Below are 16,593 nucleotides of genomic sequence, written 5' to 3' on the forward strand. Positions count from 1 at the left end.
CACCATTAATGGAGTACTCAGTTGGACAAGACATCTGAATAAACCAACTCATAATGTGGTTATTTCATTCAGTCTTCATGTCCTATAGCAAAATGAGCAGTAGTCAAAATGGCACTTCCACAAAAGCAGAAATGTACCAGTATACAAAGTCTGAATCAGGAGCTGGGGTGTGGCACTCAGAATAGATCCCACAATACTTTGTTTCCTGGTCTCTGTGTACCTTGGGGCTGAGTCATAACAGTTGGTAATATAATATTACTGGTTTTCAAACTTAACTGTGGACATTGGTTAAGATTTTTAAACTACTAGGTAGTTTAGCCATACCATAGAATGGGTAGCTCATAAACAATATGAGTTTATTTCTCACAGTTCTGGAGGCTAGGAAGTTTAGCTCAAGGAAGTCTGAGATCAAGGTACTGGTAAGTTCATTGCCTAGTGAGAGTCCTCTTTCTGGTTCAGAGACTGCCAGCTTCTCACTACCTCCTCACATGGTGGAACAGGAAAGGGAGCTCTCCAGGATCTCTTTTATAAAGCCACTAATTCTATTCATGAGGGCTCCACTCTCATTGAATTTAAAATTCAATTCCTCAGGCCCACTAGCCACATTTCAAGTGCTCAGTAGCCATATCTGGCTGGTGGCTACCATATTGGGCAGTGCAAATTTAAAACATTTCCATCATAATGGAAATTTCTATTGTATAGCACTGGTACAATGACAAAACCCTTAAGCTAAGTGGGCTGGGGCTCAAGTCAATGAGACATGGAGTAGAAAGCAGGAAACTAAGCCACACAAACTGGGCACTCATGTTGAGGAAAAGGAATAGCTGTAGAGGACACAGAGGCATTCAGTACAGGAAGACATATTTGAGCCCCCTGCCAGTATGCTGATTTAGTCAGCATTGACTCTGGCTCTGTATGGATGGAGCCAGCAGCCTAGAGGGGCTGGAGAGGGCCAAAAAGGAATAGGAAGAACCAGAACCCATCATTGTGACACTAAAGACCTCTACGAAGGTGCTTATAGGTTGATGCTCATTTTATTTACTTCTGAGCCACACTCCTGGGCAAGGTGATGTCCACTCTGAACAATACAAGCCTAGAGCTATGTCAGGTGACAAAGGACTGTCTAGCTCTAGTTCTCTAGCAGGCTCAGCTCCAGGGCCCCCAAAATAGAACCTAGCTGGCACAAGAGCACAAGAGGTCCTGTTACATGAGAGCCAGGCTAAGCGTATAGCCAGGCTAAGATGCCAGGAGGGTTCAATGGATCAGTAGTGAGAGAGACGCTTGTAATCCTGAACTACTTACTCAGTTTAATCTAGAGCATTTGAAGGTTTTACCATGTGGTGGGTGAAGAGTGCCTTTTTGGAGATAAATCCGTGAAAAAAAGCCAGAATGGATATTTCTTGAGAGAGGTAGAACGGTGTATTTGTTTCCTAGGTAACAAAGTACCACAGATTGGGGTAAACAACAGAAGTTTATTCTCTAACAGTTTGGGAGGTTGGAAGTCCAAGATCAAAGTGTTGCCAGAGTTTGTTCCTCCTGAGGGCAATAGGGAGAATCTTTTCCATGCCTGGCTCCTGGCTCCTGGGGATTTGCTGGCAACCTTTGATGTTGCTTAGATTCTCCAGTCTCTTCCTTCATGTTCACAGGATATCTCCATGTATGTTTGTCTGTGTCCAAATTTATTCTTTTATAAAAGACCAGTTGTATTAGATCAGGGTTTACCCTAATCTAGTACGACCTCCTCCTCATTTAACAAATTTCTTCTATAACAACCCTATTCCAAATAAGGTCACATTCTGAGGTACTGACGATTAAGACTTCAACATATGAATTTTGAGGGGTATTATTCAACCCATAACAAATGGTACAGAAGAAAGAACATATATTTTGGAGTCAGACAGACTGGGTTTGAACCTTGCTTTTGCCACTGCTTTTCCAATGCAGTTTGATTTTATTATCTGCACAATAAGGATGATATATTTAACAGATTCATTTGTAAAGTGATAAATCTGTGGTAAAATGAAGCACTTTTATGTATCACCAGTTAAGAAAAGATGCTTCCAATTAAACAATGGCATATCATCAATTATAACATGCCTCTCTAGTTTAAATATGCTAAATTGTGAAATAAAATTATGTTTCAAAATCAATGAAGGTAAAGACTAAAGATGACATATAGAGTGCCTTCTGTGGAAAGATAAGAAGGTATACAATAAAGGTGCATCACTTCTGTACCTCATCCCTTCCTTTGCCTGAGTGGAAAAGTTATTATCACCATTGGTCATCACCCAACTTGCCATCCACTTCAAGACCGAATAAAATAATTTACTGGGCAGGGGTCAAAAGGATTCTCTAAGGAGGTGGCTTTTGGGAAGGGTGTTACTCCCACAAAATTTTTATGATTGCTTCAAATAGGAGGTGTCTTCCAGCATTTCTCTCTGGAGGACCCCACTATTTATTCCTTTGTTGGCTAACAATTACATTCATGCAGATGGTTCTGAGAACCAGAGAGCCTCAGAGAAGTTTCTGTGTTTTTAGTTGAGGGTGAAGGTTGGATTACTAGGGGACACCACTAGCTTTAGGGCATGTGTAAGTCTGCGTTGATCAGGACTCATGTCTCCAATGTCAGATAGGTAGCATCCAGCGATGTCACCCCCTCAGTGACAACTCCAAACACCTCTCCACATTTCCAAGTGCCTCCAGGAAAGTGAGTATTATCCCCAATGAGAAACCCTAAGCTAAATGAATGTGTCCAGGTGGGAGGTCAGCTTCTGCCTGGTATTTTACGATAGAGGGAAGCAAAAGCTGCCAAATAAGTAAGATATCAAGCATATCTTCAGTTTTAGAAACTGATGAGCAGGCACCCCCCATCCATGCGGTAACCAGGAATGATGCGACCCCAGAATGTAGACATATCTTAAAAAATGGCACCAGTAAACTCAAGTTTCTACATGTGACTCTTTATATAACCAGTAAAATGTTGAAGAGTTCTAGTCCTATCAAAGTAGAGAATATACTTAAACTGAAAATAAAAGCCACATCTCACAGCATCATCCTATCATCTCTGTTGAATGCTTTGTGTTTGTTGCAGCTATAGGGCAAGCCACCAGTCCTGCAGCCAGTCACTTGAAATCAGCGGCTGCTAGCAGCTGAAATCCTGAAATTGAATAACACTATTTCTGATGGCTCAGTGATTTATTTTTATTACCTAAATTTTATGTGGTTTAATACATCCCCTTGGTAGTTATGTGGTTTAAAAAAAGATAATAAATCCTTTCTTTTCTTCCAACCCTCACTAAGTAAATATTGAGGAAATATTTAAGGAATATCAGTTTGAAGGAAAAATTTATTATAAGCTTGCCAGAGTTGGGGTGGAAGGAATCCTTCGTCTCTCTCTGGCTCATGATGTCTTTCTTCACCAGTACCCTTATCTTTGGGATAAGGGCCTGTACTTCTCCAGAAACCTTAGAACACTCAATGACTGGCATTAGTTTTGTCTCCTGGCTTTACCTTCCCCCCACTAATATCATCACATTGCTTAGCCCTCGCATCCCTCACCTCTTTTCCAGCCCTTGGAAGCCCAAGGGAGCAGACAGCCATTCTGTGCATAGTCTTGAACTATTTCATGATGACATTTGTTCCCTACACAATCCAGTCCCTATGGATGATATTCAGGGCTCCCATTATACCTTTAATATGCCCAGTGGATAAACCAATCTGCAGAGGCACAACCACAATGTCACTCACTGAATTTCCCTACCACCTCCACATTTTACATTTGTCATCTGGAGTGTGCATTACTCTGAGCAACATGGTTTAGGTGGAAAAACTTCAAGTTTGCATGACTGTATAACATAAAGGTAAAACACACAGACCCAGGAGCTTGACTACCTAGGTTCAAATCCTACCTTTTGCAAGCTGTGTGAAATTGGGAAAGTTATAGAGTCTCTCTACCTCCTGGTAAGAGGGGATAATAACAATACTTACTTCATAATGTTCTCATAAGGATGAAAAAAGAGTGCCTGTCAAATGATTTCAACAGATATTTCATCAAAGAAGATATATAGATGGCAGAGGCTCCTGAGTGGCTCAGTCGGTTAAGTGTCCAACTTTGGCTCAGGTCATGATCTCACTGTCCATGGGTTTGAGCCCTGTATCGGACTCTGTGCTGACACCTTGGAGCCTGGAGCCTGCTACAGATTCTGTATCTCTCCTCTCTCTGCCCCTCCCTCACTCACACTCTGTCTCTCTCTCTCTCAAAGATATATAAACATTAAAAATTTTTAAGAAGGATAAATAGATGGCAAATAAGCATATAAAAAGATGTTGATCATTAGTTATTATGATCTGCACTGCACACCTATTAAAATGTTTTAAATTAAACATACACCGGGGTGCCTGGGTGGCTCGGTCGGTTAAGCGTCCGAGTTTGGCTCGGGTCATGATCTCGCGGTCCGTGAGTTCGAGCCCTACATCGGGCTCTGTGCTGACAGCTCAGAGCCTGGAGCCTGTTTCAGATTCTGTGTCTCCCTCTCTTTCTGCCCCTCCCCTGTTCATGCTCTGTCTCTTTCTGTCTCAAAAATAAATAAACGTTAAAAAAAACATAAATAGATAAATTAAACATACACCTATTTCAATACTATGTATTTACCCAAAAGAAGAAATGTATGTCCATACAAATGCTTGTACATGAATAAGTAAGGCAGTATAATAGCCAAACTGGAAAACAATCCAATTGGACATCAGTGGAATATTATTCAGCAATAAAAAAGATGAACTATTGATATACATAATAATGAATAAATCTCAGAATAATTATACTGAATGAAAGAGTAAGACAAAAAAGACTATATACTATAATATAAGCTTATCGAGGATACAAACTGATCTATCATAACAGAAAGCAGATGGGTAGTTTCTTGGGAATGGGTAGGGGGAGAGATGGGAGGAAAGAGTTATGGAGGGGCATGAGGACACTTGAAGGGGTAATGGCTATGTTCACTATCTTGATTGTGGTCATGGTTTCACAAGTATGTACATATATCAGAACTTATTGAATTGCACAATTTAAATAGATGTGATTTATTATATGTCAACTGAACCTGAGTAATACATTTTTAAAGTACCTTTGGGGTGCCTGGGTGGCTTAGTCAGTTAAGTGTCCAACTTCACTCAAGTCACAGTCTCATGGTTTGTGAGTTCGAGCCCCACATCAGGCTCTCTGCTCTCAGCAAAACCTGCTTCAGATCCTCTGTCCCCCTTTCTCTCTGCCCCTCCCCTGTTTGTGCTCTATATCTCTCAAAAATAAAAGAAAATTTTAAAAAAATTTAAAAAAGTAGATACCTTGACACAACATGCCTTTTATAACTATTAACTATTATACACTTCAACGTTATACTGAAAAATGTTTTAGATGAAAATTTTTTTAATGTTTATTTATTCTGTGTGTGTGTGTGAGAGAGAGAGAGAGGCAGAGAGAGAGGGAGAGAGAGAACCCCAAGCAGGCTCCATGCTCAGCATAGAGCCTGATGCAAAGCTCGATCCTACAAACTGTGAGATCATGACCTGAGCCAAGATCAAGTGTTGGACATTCAATCAACTGAGCCACCCAGGCACCCCTAGATGAAATTTTTAAAAGAGCATCTCAGCAAAAGCAGTACTTGATCATTGATTCTATTGCCATCATACCATAACCTAGCCACATTTTTCATTTCTTTCAAGGAATTCTCATGAGGAAACTTGAATTAAGGAAAATAGTCCAGGCTTTGAAGTCCAAAGGCATGATTTCAGGTGCTCATTCTATCATCCAGTACCATGTGCTGGTATTTGTCCTTGACTTTTCTCATTTTTGAGATAGTACAAAGTTATATCACATGATTGCTATAAGAATCAAAAAACTGGATGTAAGCATGTTCTGCAAATCATAAAGCAACATGAATATATCAGTAGTTATAACTAGGGAGGAAAGGAGATAAGCAGAATTTTTGAAGACTGGATAACAGGACCAGCAAGATTAAAATAAACCTTGACCAGAAAAAATCTCACACAAGAGCAAGGGATAGACCCTACATCTCCGTAATTTCCTTACTCTGATATTACCACATCAGAATTGACTGTGACACTTTTAAAACTGCAGATTTCTAGGTTCCACCCTATACTTGCTTAGTCAAAATCACCAATGGTAGAGAATAGGAACCAGAGTTTAAAAAAAAAAAAAAAAGGCTGCCTGGTTGATTCTAACTCAGCTGGTAGCACCAATCAGTGGATGGTCTTTTGGAAAACAGTCACCTTGATCTAGATGCCTTTCAATGAGGAACATGAGCTATCCTAGGCTCTATTGCTCAGATTAAGCCTCACTTCAGTCTCCAGAAAAGGTAATGCATCTCCCTTAATGACTATGAATGGAGAAAGTTTTGAAACATCTTCTAAATATGCATTTAGTATTGCAACCTCTTCCTCTACCTCATCCTCCTTCTTTTCCTGAGCTCCTCTATGCTTTTAGGATTCTTACTGGCTCTGAGATTGTCTTTGGAAGTTATCTGTATTGGTAATACAATTGTGTATTTCTTAGTTTCTTTCCAACCAATCATTTCCCTCAAAAAAACAAGTCATTCCATGTTGCATGTTGGCAGCTTGCCTTGGATAGACTGTCTGAAGTGTGTGTCTTGATGCCAACATGAACTTTATATCTACGTGGAATCACCATATGAAGATCAAGAAGTGAGAAGAAAAGCAGCAGGATCAGTGCACATTAGCCCTTTGTGCCATCTGGGGTGGTTAAAGCAGAGGAACAAAGATTAGAACTGGGTGGAATTTCCAGCCTCCTATCTCTTATCATCTCAACCTGCCTAGGACTCTATTCTTCCATCCACAAGGAGAGAAGATTCCTTTTCTGTGTCTTGAGGATGTCAAATCCACCTATAAGCTAGTTCTTGGGGATTATTTCAAAATTCTCTATCAAAAGGCACCACATGAATGTAATGAAAATTCTTATATGGCTCATTATTCTGTGAATTTGGACCAGACATTGCAAAAACACCTCTAGGGCTCAGACAAGGAAACTCACTTAGGGAGAATAGCTTGGAAACTGGAGAGTGAGTGCCCCATATGAATGAGGCAGTCCCCAATTGTTGCCATGTAAATGTGGCTCCAGGGTGGCAGACATTCTGATTTTTTTCCAAAGATGGGGGGGGGGGGTAGGGGGAGGGGAGGAGGGGAGAAGAAAAATAGTCCCTTCTATGGACTATTCTATTTTATCTGTAATTGCCTTTTATGTTGCCAAATTAAGGGAATAGTACTTTTATAAAAAATATTTTTAAAGCTTTTTATTTATTTATTTTGAGAGAGAAAGAAGTGTGAGTTGGAGAGGGGCAGAAAGAGAGGGAGAGAGAATCCCAAGCAGGTTCTGCACTGTCAGCACAGGGCTCGATGTGGGGCTTGATGTAGGGCTCAAACCCACGAACCGTGAGATCATGATGTGAGCTGAAGTCAGATGCTTAACCAACTAAGCCACCCAGGCACCCCAAGGGAAAAGTAATTTTAAATGGGACTAATAAAATAGTTCCCAAGTCAGCTTGAACTTGCAGACTGCTTGTTTGTGACCTCTGACTTACACTATTATTCAAAACAATGATTTCTTAACAACTGAAAAAAAATATGCCAGTACAGTAAATCCTTGTACCTATACAATCAGCCAATGACATATTCAGTCCTGTCCTGCAGAATGAACATTATATAAAAATCTAAAATCCAGCTCAAATAGAAACTGAGCTTTAAGCAGAAGACAGAGTAGTCAAATAACCATTGGTCTGCCTAGTCAACAATAGGTTGGGATTTGGTTTCCTATCTGTTGGACAGGAACATGACCAGAATCACATTCTCCTTCTCACAACCTGGATTGTCCATCCCATCAAGAAGAGCAGGTGAGGGGCGCCTGGGTGGCTCAGTCAGTTAAGCGGCCGACTTCGGCTCAGGTCATGATCTCACGGTCCGTGAGTTCGAGCCCCGCATTCGGCTCTGTGCTGACAGCTCAGAGCCTGGAGCCTGTTTCAGATTCTGTGTCTCCCTCTCTCTCTGCCCCTCCCCTGTTCATGCTCTGTCTCTCTCTGTCTCAAAAATAAATAAATGTTAAAAAAGAAAAAAGAAAAAAAAAGAAGAGCAGGTGATGTTCCTTATAGGACAACTCTCTCACACACAGGGCCCAGAGGGAGGGCTGGAGCCAGGGTCAAAATACTGAATGCAAGAATGTCAAGGGAGGCTGCAGCAAGTATTGAATTTTTTCTTTGCCAGATAACATGTATGTGCGTGATACAGTCAAACACAACCTTCCCTTCACTTTTTTTCTTTGAGAGACTATTTCCCTGTACCGTAATAAAAGTGCAGGAAATGGTTTCCCCAATTTGTGCTAATGAATGACACTTGGGAAGTATCCAATAGACCATGTTTCTATTTGAAAGCTGAAAGTACATGTAGGCTCCCATTGATCTGTAAAATATGAGTAATGGATATTTCCAGTTGAGAAATACTGTAAGATCTTGGGTTAACTGTAATTTGGTCCTTTAAGACTTCCCAGGATATAAATGGTATTGTAAATGGTATTTTTATATGTGATGGGCATAAAAGAAAAGAACCTTAGTGGTAAGGGTACCAGCAAAAACAGCATACCCGGAGAGTTTCATCTAAAGTGTTAAATTCTTTTCAGAGGGACTCTTTCTAGGGACATGGGCAAGTATAAGGGAGCCAACTAAGGACGGTGAGGCTCACTGGGGATAGCAACAGCAGAAAGTCATTAGCACCCCTTAGTCTGAAGGGTCAAGACAGGGAGGGGTGATTGTGTTACCAGAACCCTGCAAAAGCTCCCTCTGTGGAAGGGAGTCTACTAGCAGAATCTCTGTGTGCAGAGGCATGGTGTGCTGCCAGCACCTCTCTATCCTCCCACTCTCTGATCTCCTGCCAAGTCTTGCCTTTGGATGACTCAAAGCAGAACCTACAGGGTAATAGAGCCCAATCAATTCCACCCATAGAGGTCAACGTCCAGGGGCAAGAGTAGGGTGGACAGTGGCAAATACAGATCTGGGAGAGAGGGGAAAATAAGGAGTTATTATCACAGAAGGCAAGGGGAATCATAACTCACGGAATGTTAGAGCAAGAAGACGCTTTTCATGTTCAAATCCTCACTTTGTTGATGAGGAAACTAAGGCCCAGGGAATTAAAATGACTGAGTAACCATTATAAACCCAATAAAGGTATACTTGAGACCAAAGGCAGTCATCTTCATATCCATTCTCATGGCCTTCCCACTTCATTATTCTAGGACTCAGGAGTTATAAAACTAATGTTAGGGTAGGATTAGTTAAAATGGGGTACCTGCATGGTCATTTGCCATTATTGTGCCCATCAGACTTCACTGATCTCTTACAGATTTCTTTCCTCCTGAGCCCAAATGTGCCTTCAGACTCTTTCTCATCCTAAGGCTCCAGGAAGCCACCAATAATTGATCCATCTTGTTGCCTTATTACACCCAACAGTATAGCATGCTGTAATCTTTAAATACAAAGCTTCAGATTATGCTAATAAGATTTCCCTCCTTGACACATGGCTCATCCTCTGATGGTGCTTCCTTGTGTGCTTTCAAACTGCTTCACTCTGGTGACTTGATGGAGGGCATTTATGTTTTGGAAGAAGGAGAATCACCATAAGATTATTTCACCTAAAGGGTAATAATAAAAAGCCCTAATCCCTGGTGTTTTTTCTCTTCTCTCCTTGCAGGTTGACAGAACAGAGGTGATTCGCACCTGCATAAACCCGGTGTATTCAAAACTGTTCACTGTGGACTTTTACTTTGAAGAGGTGCAGCGCCTGCGGTTTGAAGTTCATGACATCAGCAGCAACCATAACGGGCTGAAGGAGGCCGACTTCCTGGGTGGCATGGAGTGCACGCTCGGCCAGGTGGGTCCACAGAGGGCCCTTCCCACTCCTTGCTTCCTTGGGGCCTCTCTTCCTCCCCTTTTTCCTGTCTCCTCTGCTTTATTTCTCCCTTTGATTTTATTTTCCTTTTACACGTAGCATTTTAGGAGTTTCCATTCACTGCAATACCCATTATAGTTAACTTTATATTTACATAGGGATGATGCAGCAAATATGTGAAGACTTACTTATTTTGCAAAATTAACTATTTTCTCTTTTGAATTCCTTCATTCCGTCAGTTATTTCACAACTATTTACTGGGCACTTTCTACACTCTGATTGTGTGTGCTATATATAGTCTTATGCTGTTACATTATAAATTTCCATCTTCCAACTCAACTATGAGAACCCCGATGCAGGGAGTACTGCTCATGTACATGTATTCCAAGCTTTTGGTGCCAAAATAGCCCAAGAAAGGGGATAAATAGCTTTTGGTGCATGAATAAATGCTTTTACTTAATCCTCACAATTATGTGAAATAAACATTATTATATCCATTTATAAATGAGAAAACTAAGACTCAGAGCAGTTAGGCCTAAAGCCTCACACTGATAAGTGGCAGAACTAAAACTCCAACCAGGTTGGTCTCACCATAAACTCCGTAACTTTACATCAGGACACTTTTACTTTTCCCTTCCCTACTGCCATGCCCAGAACTTTAGTAGGTTCTGAGGGGAGGTCTAAATGAAGAAATAGCCCTTGTGTGGAGGAAGTGGACATTCTAATTGGAGAAGGCACACTACATACACCTAAAAGTAATTCATGATGCAGCTTAAGCCATAATGAGACAAAATATCCTGGGCTATATTCATAGGGTTGTAGGCCTTCAGGAAGGGAGAGCTTTCTGCTTGGTAGAATCACAGAAGGCATTGTGGATTCAAACATTGAAAAAATATAGTCCATAGATGGAAGAAGGAGGAGGAAGACCTTTCAGGTAAGAAATCAATACAAAGCAAGGCCTAGAGGTCAGAACAACCAGGGCAGGAGTAAGGGCAGAAGAGACCCAGTTTCACTGAATCAAGCTCAGATGCTGATTTACTACAAAACTAGTGAAGCTTGAACTTCAGAGCCCCTCACTTGGGTAAACTGCTTCCAAGGCTCTGTGTGACATTTTTATTTGTAGTCATGTACTTTTTTCTGAAAGGATTCCAAATTATATAAACCTCAACCCTCACAAAACCTGCATCAATCCCATGCAGAGGCAAGGGTGTGGTTTACGGTTTAGTAAGGAAGATTCTGCCTGGCAAAGAGGGGACGAGCCTGCATGTTTATTTGTTTTTACCATGCCTCATGCCACTTATCACTAATTTCCCCATTGTGAGCACCGAGTGACAAAATAAATAATGTCCTAAGATACCTTTTTCAGCAAATATAGTGATTACTTTCATAAAATTGTTCCTTGTTCCTTTAATGAAAGCCAAAAGCCCAATGTAGATGAAGGCAGAGAAGGACTCTGGGGTATTCTCCATAAATATAATCTCTCTCATGACTTTTGAGAAGAATTGATGGTAGATGGTTCCAGAGTCTTGCCAGGTACAATGCCTAATAAGTAGTAGGCATTGAATGAATGAATGAATGAATGAATGAATGATTGCTTTCAGGTAGAATTCTGTAATGTATAAATAAAATACAATGATTTAAATGGCATATATTATAGATATAAATGAGCCACTCCAAGATTCTCTCTGAGATTATGGACATCCCCTCATGTATAAAAGTTAGATTCTTCCTTAAGAAACAAATGTAGATCCATGTAGGAGTCATGTGAATCAAAGATCTTTTTCATCCCAAGATTTAATCATTTTGTCCGTGTGAATAACCCTCAAACTTACATCTTTAGTCTCTCACAACCCTCATCTTTCCAGCAGCCAGTAAGTCCTTGACCCTCCACTCTGTGTCAGCGGTGTAGTGTTGAGCTAAAAACATTGTCCCTACACTCAAGCAGCTCACAGTCTAGCTGGGAATAAAGATGGGAAGCAAGTAATTAATTAAATTATGCAAATAATGAATTAAGTTACAACCATTATAATTATTGCTAAGGAGAAGTATTAGAAGAGGAGAGCAAAACTGAGAGAATGGTGTCAGGTGGAGAGGAGATCAAAGAAGGATTCCAAGGGGAAGTGACATTTACACCGAGACTTAAAGGGAGAGTAAGCGGATCAGGTGAGAAGAAAGAGGAAACATGTTCCAAGCAGATGAGAAAACTATATACAAAGCCTCTGGATTCAGGAAGAAGTTTGGCATATGGTACATAGTAGCTTCATTTGGGTTTCCCACAAAGCTAACTCTGAGATATGAAGTCAAAGGAGGTGAAGGAGATGCCATAGCAGAGTGAAAAAGTGAGACAGGAAAAGGAAGGCAGCCTGTAAGAGTGTTGTCAAGCCATCCACCACTGTGGCCAACCAGAGCTTAATTCTGCTGGGGAAATTCTGGAAGCCAGTGTAGAACAGATACCACTGAGTTATCTCACTGCATAGTTGAGAAACAGGAGCATTTATATTCTTGGGGATATATATATATATATATATATATATATATATATATATATATATATATAGTTCATCAGTTATTGAGGGCTTTTTCCAGGGTGGGAACATCCATCCTCCAGTATTTCTGGCTTATTTCACAGGCAGCAAAACAGGTTCCAAAGATCCCAAGAAGCTTACAAGCAAAGAAATGCAGGTGCTGGTGGTCAGAAGTCAATGGTGTGCACTGAAGTCATAGAGCCTGAGTATATGAGCAGGGCATCATATCAGCTGTCTACCCAAAAGCCAGTCGCTCCACCCTTTAAGCCATCAGGTCCTGATCATTTTCTACCATGTGGCTGTGCGGACAATAGCCCTATCCCTAGCTCAAGGGCGAATGCTGAGTATTATCAGCCAATCATATGAACCCCGTTCCCTTTTGCCAGAGATTGGTTTAGGGGTGGGCTGGTGGCCAGTTCTATTCAATAACACATGACAGTTTTTTCTTGGAAAGGTTTTTTAGCCTAACGAGAGAGAGAGAGAGAGAGAGAGGGAGAGAGAGAGAGAAGGAGAGACACCCAACACCCACATATGAAGAAAGAAGTCTCTGCCTGTCATTCTTGGAACTACTGCAGCCACTTTGTAGCAGGGATGAGGATGAGAGCACCCCTAAGGGGAAGTCAGAGCCAAGACAGGTGGAGGCACTGGCTGAAATTCTGTACGTGGAGCCCACCTTGTCTGTGGACTCCTTATTATAAGATAATAAAGTTTCCTGGGATGGGATGTTCCATTCCTTGAGCTGAAAGCATCATGATTGATATAGAGTGTATGAATGAAAGCATATCAGTGGAAGATGGATGGACTTTCTAGAGTGGGGTGAATAAAGGGAAATGGGGGGGAGTGCATTGCTTTAAGTTTTTAATCTCTCAAGATGAGGAATATCTAGAAGCGAGCACTGAGGATAAGATTACAAATAGTAGTTTCTAGTTATATCTTGAGACTTGAAAGAGCTTCCATACTGACCATTTGACCCTCTTAACAAGTTTGGGAGGACAAGTGTTACCACCTGCATTTTATAGCTGAGAAAACTGAGGATCAGAAAGGTTCAGTGTCCTGGCAGAGCCAAAACCAGAAGTCAGGAGCTTTTGGTCCCTAATCTGTAAGCTCTTTCTTCTGCCATTTAGGGAAGGATAGTGTGGAGAGGCCGCATGCTGAGATCTCTTTTAACATCATGGCTTAGATGAAACAAATGAGCAGCAAGTCAAACTTGTTCAGTGTAGCCTTAAGCCATGCTCCCCAAGCCATACTGCTTTCCTGCACCGCAACCCCACACATAACCCCCTCCCCGGGGACAGGCTAGCCTCTCTGGGTATCTTGTATGTTCACAGACAACCACTCTTTTATATTATCAGCCATGTGATAGGTACAATTGACCTTTCCATACTTTTGGGGTGGGCACTAATTGACTGAAATCAATCAGGATATCCCATTTTTGTGGCCACAGTGATTAGTTCAATGAAAGTATGTAACGAATCAGAGATAGTGAAACGTAAAAACATATTTGCTAGAGCCTTGTGAGAAAGAAAAGGTGATGCTGTGAGGTCTGGAAGTGATACCCTTCAAGGGGAGAACATCGAGCTGCTGTGGGAAGAAAAGGAAGGGTGATGACATGACAAAATGTGGATGAAAAGGAAAGAGCCTGGCACCTTAAAGGGAAGAAAAGAGAGAAATCGGGTCATATTATTTGCATGCTAGATAGTGTCCTGTCTGCAGCCAGTCCTTCCTAGGAATTTTGGTCAACAGCTTCACTTTGTCATTTAAATCATTGTGGGATAATTCTTTTTGCCACTTGCAACATGGAGTTCTAACTAATTAAGTCATATTCTATAGAACACCTTCTCCAAGCCACAGTGACCTTTCCAGACTCCAAGATCCTGTAACCCGTCTCCATCTCATTCATTTAGTAACTCGTTCTTCACTGCCTCCAGAAGTTCCTTTTTCTCAGTTCATTAAAATAATTTCTCTCTCAATTAACATTTTTATACATACTATCTAGCCCTCCAGCTAGTTTGCAAGTTTCTTAGGGCAGAGGCCATAATCAATACTTCCTTTTTGTGTCTAATGCAACACCGTGCTTTATATATCACGTATGCTTAAGCCACATTTACTGATTAATTTTGAAAATTTTAAATAAGTATGAACTTTTATTTTAACATGGTAAGTTTCGTTCAGTCACATATTTGTTATTTCAACAAGCATTAGCAAGTGCCCCAGATACACCAACTTGTCTCTTGAAGGTGCTAGAGACACAAAGATGAAAAAAGAGAGAGGCTCAGCCCCAAAAGTGCTTAAAATTAGCTGGGAAATTATTAAAATTATTAAATAAGTAACTAAAATGCATGTTATTTAGTGCTGCAACAGGATATTTTCCAGGGGCAACAGGGGAAAGACTTACCTTTGCCTACAGGGAACCAGGGAGGTCTCATAAGAAAAATGATTTTGGGGGCACCTGAGTGGCTCAGTTGGTTGAACGTCTGGCTTCGGCTCAGGTCATGATCTCCCAGTTGGTGGGTTTGAGCCCCGCGTCAGGCTCTGTGCTGATGGCTCAGAGACTGGAGCCTGCTTTGGATTCTGTGTCTCCCTCTCTCTGCCCCTCCCCCACTCACACTCTGTCTCTCAGAAATGAATAAATGTTTAAAAATTTAAAAAAAAAAGAAGAAAAATGATTTTGGACCTGAATCTCACAGGATGAGTAGGAATTCACGAGCAGATAGAAGAAATAAGGACTCTCTGGGCAAAATGACCAGGACACAAAGGCACAGCAGCACAAGAATAACAGAGAACTCTAAGGGATTCAACATGGCTGGATAGTCAAAGGTTGGGAAAAGGATAAAGGAGACTGGAGAGGAGAAGAGGAGCCAGACCAGAGGCTTTTAAGTGCCTTTCTCTAAAGTTTGGAGAGCTTGGATGTGTTACACTGGAAGTCCTGAAGGGTTTTGACCAGGGAGAGGACAAGATTGGATGTGCATATTAGGAAGATCACTTTAGCATTCCTTGAAGGGTGAATGGGTGAGAGTGGATATGGAGGCAAGGAAGCCAGTTAGGAAGCTCGTGCTGTAGCAGGAGCATCTCATCAGAGATGAGGGCAGTGGTGATGAAAGTTGAGGAGACCCAGGAAAGAGTTTGGCCAAACACAGGATCAACAGGGCTTAGAGAATGGGTGAAGGAGGGAGGAGTTTGCAGGTAGCTGGCTCAGGTCCTACAGGAGTGATTTGTCTGTCTTTCTGGGGAATCATATTGAGGAGTGGGGTGAGGAATAGAGTGTGATGCTGGCGTGTTGAGCTCAGGATGTCTGTGGAGAATCCAGAGGATGTTGCCACTTGGCCTCTGACCATGAGGATCTGGAAATGATCCAGATTTGGCAGTGGACTCCCTATGGCCCATGCAGCCTGAAAGTGGATGAGATCCCTCAAAGAAAATGTTTTGTTTTTATTTTTGGAAGGTAACTCATTGATATATGAACAAATCAAATGATTTTTTAAAAATTGAGTATGTGACATCTCTTTCTACATTCTTTCAGATTAAAGTGTGAAAATGTTAACTTTTGATGTAAATGGGAGTTTTCTCTTTTTTCTAAGTTGTTTTTCTAAGATCTCTAATATGATCCAGCAAACACACACACACACACACACACACACACACACACACACACATCAACATTTTTCTTCTTTATAATTTCAGTGGTTCAAGAAGATTCCTTTCCTTGTACTGGTTAGTTAGGCAGGGGATGGCTGGATCCAGGAGCTGCTATAGGAATGGTGCATTCAGGGTCTGAAACACAGTTTCATAATGCTGAAAAGCACTAACTATGGAGCCTGACGGTCTGGTGTCACATCCCAGCTCAGCCGCTCTCAAGTTGTATGTCCACAGGCAAAATCTTGCAACCAACCATTTAAGACTTAGCCTCTTCATATACAAAATAGAGATAATAATAGAGCTGGCCTTGAGAAATATTGTGACAATCAAGTGAGAAAATACATACAAGGTGCTTAGCAGAGAGAGCATTCAGGGTATGGAAGCTGTTATTAAGGACATGAAAATCTAGGAAATGATGAGAAGGATCAACATACATTGGGGCCAACTTTGTTTCAAGAGTGAAAGT

General features: G+C 41.2%; 1 protein-coding gene across 3 annotated transcripts in view; it reads left to right on the forward strand.

Moving 5' to 3' along the window:
- The window catches only part of CPNE4 (copine 4), a 492,605-nt gene that overhangs the window by 318,872 nt on the left and 157,140 nt on the right, over window positions 1–16,593 (forward strand). For all 3 annotated transcript variants that reach the window (XM_019436433.2, XM_019436425.2, XM_019436441.2), the window contains one exon: window positions 9,769–9,948. In XM_019436433.2, coding sequence (XP_019291978.1) covers window positions 9,769–9,948 — 180 coding nt within the window. The remainder of the gene's footprint in view (window positions 1–9,768; window positions 9,949–16,593) is intronic.

The sequence above is a fragment of the Panthera pardus genome, unplaced genomic scaffold (genome assembly GCF_024362965.1).
Source record: "Panthera pardus isolate Hobbes unplaced genomic scaffold, ASM2436296v1 HiC_scaffold_16, whole genome shotgun sequence".
Classification (NCBI taxonomy): Eukaryota; Metazoa; Chordata; class Mammalia; order Carnivora; family Felidae; genus Panthera; species Panthera pardus.